The sequence below is a fragment of the Protobothrops mucrosquamatus genome, unplaced genomic scaffold, assembly GCF_001527695.2.
Source record: "Protobothrops mucrosquamatus isolate PMUCROS unplaced genomic scaffold, P.Mucros_1.0 scaffold3871, whole genome shotgun sequence".
In the NCBI taxonomy this organism is placed as follows: domain Eukaryota; kingdom Metazoa; phylum Chordata; class Lepidosauria; order Squamata; family Viperidae; genus Protobothrops; species Protobothrops mucrosquamatus.
The window spans coordinates 77,030-84,431 of record NW_015389821.1 but is presented as its reverse complement, the minus strand read 5'-3'; the positions used below and the strand labels follow the sequence as shown (position 1 = coordinate 84,431).

Here is a 7,402-nt window from a genome sequence, read left to right as displayed (position 1 = left end):
GAGGCGTAGCTGGCAAGCGGCAGAGACGGAGCAGGCCGACCACCAGCTGGCCCAGCCCAAGGGAGGTAAGGCACCCGCCGGAAAAGGGGGAAAAAATGGCGGACAAAAAAAATGGCGGACAGCCTTGCTTGGCGACCCCCGTGAAATGGTCGATCGACCCCAAATGGGGTCCCGACCCACAGGTTGAGAACCACTGCCCTACATCAAAATAGCCAAATAATTCCACATACGGCTGGACTACTCACTCTTTGGTTAGGAGAGGGCACGTTTTGATTAGGAAGCGGGCTAAAGGTGTGTCTTGGTATATGAGCTCAGGAGGGGCAGTTGGGCTCTTCAGATTCAGGCAACGAACAATAATGTAAAGAACAGCAGCGACAGCAGCCAATTTAACCCCATCAAACACCGCCGGCAGCTCAGGGGTTTCTATTAAGGAACTCATCTTGCTATCTGAAAAAGAAAAAGAAAAAAAACACGTTTGGAAAACAGATGTTTGGCAACCAAAATGTTACGAGGTGCACTAGTCCTTTATTAAAGTATCAAGTTAAAAAAAAAAAAAAGCTTTCACATCTAAGCCCACTCCACTCAAGGAAGCTTCGTCCAGTTCAGCATCGGAAATTTGATTCACGTAACTGAAAGAAATCTCTCGATCTGATATCAAAGGTATTTTGAAGGCAAGAAATTGGGAGACCATAAGTTCCACCTCAGGTGTGAAATCTGGCTAGGTGACTTTGGGCCAATCCCCAGGAGACTGTGAGTTCTAGTTCTGCCTTAGACATAAAAAAGCTGGCTGGGAGACTTTAGGCCACTCTCTCAGCCCCACCCACTTCACAGGGCTGCTATTATGAGGAAAATAGGAAGAGGAAGGAGTATCAGGTACGTTCTCCACCTGGAGTTATTTATAAAAAAAATAATACAGGTGGGATAAAAATAAATGAATCTATTTTACTGCCACATTTTCAAACGACAAAAGCTTCTTCAATCTAAGAGTACTACCCAGAACCCATTTCATTCTAGATTAAAATTGTGCAGTTTTTATTCCGAGAAAAATATTTACTCCACTGGAAAATCTTTTATTTGCTTATTACATTTCAGTCGCTCAGCTATGCACCAAGGAAAGAAGCCTTATCTCAAAGACAAATTCAATTAATTGTAGTAAGATAAGCCCAGCGGAGAAGTTCAATGGGGTATGTTAGATGACCTTGAAGGAACATGGGAAAGAGATGCTGCTTAGGAAACAGTCAGACAAGAGAGGGTGGAACCCCCAGTGGCTTATGGGTCCGACAAAGAAATTTAGGAAGGACCCTCTCCCTAACCGATCAAGCCGTTAAAAGAGCTGGCAGGAAATTTGTGCCGTTGGACTTACAAAATTCTATGAACAGAATAGATTTAGTTCATCCAGTTGTATTTCCCCTCTGGTTTACCTGGGAGGGTTGACAAATCTATTTTGCAAGTCTGAAAGTACAAACTTTTTAACTGCTGGATCCATTCGGGTGCGTCCTCCCTAAGTTTCTTTCTCTGACTGTTAAGCCAACCGGGGGGCTCCTGTCTCTCTTACCTGTTTTCTAGACAGCATCTCTTCCCCCTCATTCCCCAAAGTTCATCCACACATTCCAATTACAAAAAGGTGCTAAATAAAACGCACGTAATCCCTTACAAAAGGAAGGCCATTTAGAGCGGCTCAGAAATGGATTGAATGTGTTGAATCACCTTCCTTTTTTCTGTTGGAGATATTAGTCACACAGGCAATGACTATGCACTGTACAGTAGCAACCCACATTTTTATCAATGCTCTTCAGGTTTTTTTATACAATGGCTGCACCTGTTTGATAGTACTGTAGATTATCTGTTTTACTTTATGACTAATAAACTATGTCTCATTTCAAACCTTGATCCAGTGGAGGGGGGAAAAATGGAAAAACGGATGTTTCACTAGGACAGGGGTGTCAAACTCGCAAAGCCGCCCTGAGTCCGCAAGGAGAAGGGCGGGATATAAATTAAATTAATAATAATAATAATAATAATAATAATAATAATAATAACGTCACGTGACGTGACATGACGTAGTGTGACTTTTTTTCCATTGTCGGCGATGGGTGCAGTTTCACCATGACGCATCCGGCCCGCCGGCCGGCAGTTTGACACCCCTGCACTAGGACATCAAGTCTGTCTTTAAACGTGTAATCTGAATTACACTCTCTAATTTTGTAATCCTACTTGATATAGTATCCTGGCCCAAATTTTAACCAGAAGACTATAAACAAGTACAGGAAAGAGGCAGAGAGGAAATATTCCATTGCTTCCTGATTTGCTTGGCTTGGTCCCTTCAGCAGAAACAACAGCTAGTTAATATATCATAATACTGTAGAAACAATGCATTCCAAGCATACAAAACCCACCTGTGTAGTATGAGACTTATTCTTAAGAACAGGAAACTCCAGACCATCTAAGCAAATATGAAGTCCAATTCAAAATTAGCCTACAAAACAAAAGCAGATTGTATATCACTTTACTGGCAGCAGCAACTCACACAAGAAACAAAAGCATAGGTATCCTACTTAAAACAAAAGCCATCTGCTATACTATTTTTAAGCTATTCCATACAAATCTATTAGATAGAAGCCACCTCAACTGCATCTACATCATTATTTATCCATGGGGAGAACAAGGTGCATAAAATTTATCTTCGTATTAATGAAAATCAATTTTATGTTCATCACGTGGTCAGGTGATCCAAATTCAGACACTTGGCAACCGATTCATATTTATGACGGTTGCAGCGTCCTGGAGTCATGGGATCACCTTTTTTGCCACCTTCTGACAAGCAAAGTCAATGGGGAAGCCAGGTTCACTTAACGACGGTGTTATTTAACAACCGCAGGGCTTCACTTAGTAACTTTGGCAAAAGGTCGTCAAATGGGGCAAAACTCACTTAACAACGGTCTCGCTTAGCAACAGAAACTTTGGGCTCCATTGGGGCCGTTAAGTCGGGGACTACCTGTTTTCCGTGGGATTTTGTCTAAATAAAACTTTGACAGGGCTTGCCAAATCATTCTACGTCTATATTACAAGCTGCGTTTTAAAATTCTCTACTTTAAAAGCACCACATTTTATAATAATAATAATAATAATAATAATAATAATAATAATAATAATAATGATGATGATGATGATGATGATATTGGAAGGGACCTTGGAGGTCATCTAGTCCAACCCCCTGCTCAGGCAGGAAATCCTATACCTGGGAATTTCGACTGGTATCCAAAGTGCCTCAATTATGAAGCTAGTTTTGTGCTTATTTTAATGCAGTGCTATGCCACCATTTGCAATTATTTCTAGGGAGCAGAGGATGTCCTGCCATTTATTAATCAACTTATTTAAACAGCACTTAAATAGCATTTTGAAAGGTGGAACCCTTTGTTCTTTTGCAGCAGTTCCCACATACAGTAATTGAAATTGAGACATTAAATGCTAAATGGCAGGCTCACATCCATTTTTACAAGACTCTTTTCAGGCTTGTATAACAGTTCTGAAAGGAAGTGAACTCATTTGTAAAATATTCATTCCTAAATTATTATATTAGTAACGATAGCAATGAGATTTTTGTTTTTGATATAGTTTACAACACAGGAAGTTCAAATGCATTATGTGCATGTTTTGCATATATTTCTCTCTGTGTGTGTGCGCGCGCGTATACAGTTAATGTACAACTTTAATACAGTAAATTAGTCATAAAGTAAAACAGAAAATAAACAGCTATAAGGTCTCCTGCTTGAGCAGGGATTGGACTAGACTAGAATTTCCAAGATCTCCCGTCCAACCTATTATTCTATGTTTCAATATTATAATTTCAAGTTTTTATTTATATTACTTATTGATTCTTGGTGCAAGTTTATTTGCAGCCACTCTCAGATATCCCAATGGCTTAATTTTGTATGAGACAACTTCTTATTTTTACTACAATTAACAAGAATTCTGGTAATCTGCCTTACTCATCCCATAACCTCTGTCATTCCTTTATTTCTTCTGAAAACTGCTAGCTACATCAGAGACAATTAACTTCCCCTTAACATGCCAATTTCTTCACTTGAAAGAAAGTATTCTCATATGCAATCTGTATTTTACAGTTTAAAGTACAATTTTTAAAAAATCATATTTCTGGACTTAGCTTTCTTAGTGCAAAGAAAAAACTTCATTCTACTAATCACCACGCCAAAAGCCAATCAAACCCTTTACAAATCTGTTGTCTCAATAAAAAAAGCCATAGATGTATTAAAACTTTATACTATATTGTTAAATGGTCTGAAGAGCAATAAAAGGGAATGTTTTCAGTCATTTCAGACTTGGCGCAAATTCCCCTATCTCATATAAACAAAGCAAACATCCCATAAAATCTGAAGCATGTTTTTAAAACAGCATTTGTAAAGAGGCATCGAAGATTTGTGATATGACCAAAGCAAGACATTCAAATCCATGCTTTTCCAACAAAATTGGGCATCCTATACAAGTAATTTGTCAAAAAAAAATATACATTGATTTAAGTGCAAGAAAGGAATAAATTGAAATTGCAGATGGTTCATCAGAAAGTGTCAGAAAACAGTGCCTAGAGCTGAAATATAGTAGACAATATCAAGAAATGAAAAAAAAAATATCTACCAAAAGATATTGCAATATTTTGTGTTTAAAGCGACTTAGAAGGTTCTGAAAAGTAAAATACTTGGCAGTCGAATTATTTCCTGACCTCGCCATAGCCCCTATCTTGGTATATTAATACTTAATAAATAAATAGAGCATTGGTGAGAATGTATGGATATTGTTGGGTAAAAAACTATTTTTAAAAGCCAGAAATTATGGAAGAATACATGCAATTCTGTGTCAATTGAATAGGCAAAAACATGCACTTGAACGGCAGTTCATTTCTCCATTCTGACAGCAATTCCAAGGAATCATGATTCCAGGAATTATTATCAGGAAGAAATCAGGATTTATATCAGGACATAAAACCAAGCTATACAGCAACAGTAATATTCAGTGCAAGACACCACAGGAATTTGCTTACCCAACCCAACAGAACTATTAAATTGATAACACAATTAACTCCAGAGGACCAAAGAGTTTTATACCTGCAAGGCAAAGATGTTATCTAGTCTAGGCCTCCTCACACATTAATTGGACTAACACACTTTGTAAGCGATTGTGTAATTTTTTCCTGGCAAGCTACTTAACGTGACATTAAATAATCCAAATAAATAGCGAAGACCCCTAAAAAGCTATTAAAGAATAGACTGCACAGCTCACTTACATGAGATGGGAGAAGTACGTGTGACGTAGAATCAGAAGATATATAACTACCCATTAAGGGGTCAAGTACAGTTGAAAAGGGAATAACTGTCAAAGAATTCTTGAAGCAAAAAACTTGGTGAAACCACTTTTCATCTTTGGGACGATGGTCAAAAAAAACAGGGTGTAGACGCATTATTCTCCCCCCCCCCTTTAACTCCAGAAATAATAGGAAACATGCAGTGCAGGAACCATTAACAATCACAGAGTTGGAAGTTTTTCAAGTCATCAAACTCCATCTTTGCTAATGCAGATACTGTAACTTACTACTGCAGATTTGAAGCTGCAACGTTATTATACTTTTATTCTATTTATTCATCCATCTAGGCAATGTACATACTTAATAGCTCTTCCTGATGCCTCTTCGTTTCCCCACAACAACAACAACAACACTGTGAGGTGGGTTGGGCTAAGAGAGAGTGGCTAGCCCCAGAGTCACCCAGCCAGCTTCCATGCCTAAGGCGGGACTACAATTCAGACTCTTGGTTTCTAGGCCAGCAGCTTAATCACCATGCCAAACTGGCTCTAACATCTCTACAAGGCCGGCTTCCAGCTTCCATTTAAAAAACTACTGTATATATAAAAAAATCCTCACCATCTTCACAAACTACAAAATTTTTAAAAAATTTGAATCTACTGGCTTGTTACCATCTAGAACTGAGAACACACCTGGTCTATCTACTCTGTAAAAAGAGGTGTTTAATTTAAAACTTTCGACAGGAGTTTTGTGTTTCCCTTTTATTGTCTCTTCTCTGTATAGTGGAAAAACCAAGAGGAGGGAGAAAAGAAAAAGGATTAGCATAATGTCATCTATAAACCATGCCAGGAGAAAAGTGAGCCACAGCACATGAACCCCCCAAAGCAAGCCACTAGTATTCTACTATGAAGAGCTTATAAAGTGACAAACAAGAGGATAAGGAGAGAAAAGGCTATACTATCAGAAAACACTGCCCTTGAAGAGGAAAAAGCGGGAAGGTGAAAACAAATATGGCCTTTCATAATGGATTTTGGAGTCCCTGGAAATTGGTTCATGTATGGGACTAAAGTGATAATCCCAAATCAATTCAACCTCAAAAGAAATTTGGAATTCCCATAAGGAAGGACATTCAAGAAGAGAGAAAGGCAGAGACTGAGTGGAAGGTACCCTTGAAATCAAATCACTGTACAATAACTGTATTCGATGAAAGAGGAAACTGAAAGAGGAAATCCTGTTTTGCCATCACTGAATTCCCGGGCTGTTAAAAAAAAAAAAACAAGCTAAGAAGGAGCAATTTCCTTTCCACCTTGGTGCAGCTGATACTTTTAAAGAAAGTGCCTCCATTATATAGACATATTTCTATATGTTGTCCATGGGGTCGCGATGGGTCGGACACGACTTTGCAACTAACAACAACAATTTCTATATGTTTTCTCCGCTTTATCGTTCTTTGCCTCTTTCTGGGGGAATTTAATCACGGATATCTTCAAGATGCATCTTATTCTCTCCATACCTCTCAATTAAGGTAGGAGAAGCAATTAGGAGGGTTGCATCGCCTTCATATCCTGCTCAGGAATTTTGTCAAGGAAGCAGACTAGGGCTGCAAACTAGATCCCAGATTAGAAGGATCTTCAGCTGATCCAGGAGAGCTCTTCGTAGACATTCCTCATAACCTTTTGAGAAAGCCCCAAATTTCGTCTCCTTTTTGCTGCCCAAGGCAAACCGACCTACCCATTTTTTTTCCTGTAAGGTTTCTGTGATTATTGTTCCTTTGAGCAGGTCGAATCTCAAGCACCCAGCTTCCCAACCCAAGTCTTTACTTTCTGTATATTATTCAATGCCACCCAGTTGTTTTTGACCACCAGCCACCCTGTAGAGTCTCTCCATGAAAACTAATCAAGGAGAGAAGCAACCTAGAACTAAGGAGAAACTTCCTGACAGTGAGAACAATTAACCAGTGGAACAACCTGCCTCCAGAAGCGGTGAATGCTCCAACACTGGAAGTTTTTAAGAAGAGACTGGACAGCCATTTGTCTGAAATGGTATAGGGTTTCCTGCCTGAGCAGGGGGTTGGACTAGATGACCTCC

General features: G+C 39.1%; 1 protein-coding gene across 1 annotated transcript in view; it reads right to left on the bottom strand.

Annotated features, from left to right (window-relative positions):
- Positions 1-5,312, bottom strand: part of LOC107298318 (monoacylglycerol lipase ABHD2) — a gene marked incomplete at its 3' end in the record, with an annotated part of 19,237 nt that extends 13,925 nt beyond the window's left edge. The window contains exons 1-3 of the mRNA XM_015827691.1: positions 5,300-5,312; positions 2,397-2,476; positions 246-447 (exon numbers count right to left, since the gene is read on the bottom strand). Of these exons, the coding sequence (XP_015683177.1) occupies positions 246-439 (194 nt within the window). The remainder of the gene's footprint in view (positions 1-245; positions 448-2,396; positions 2,477-5,299) is intronic.
- Between the last annotated feature and the right edge of the window lie 2,090 nt (positions 5,313-7,402).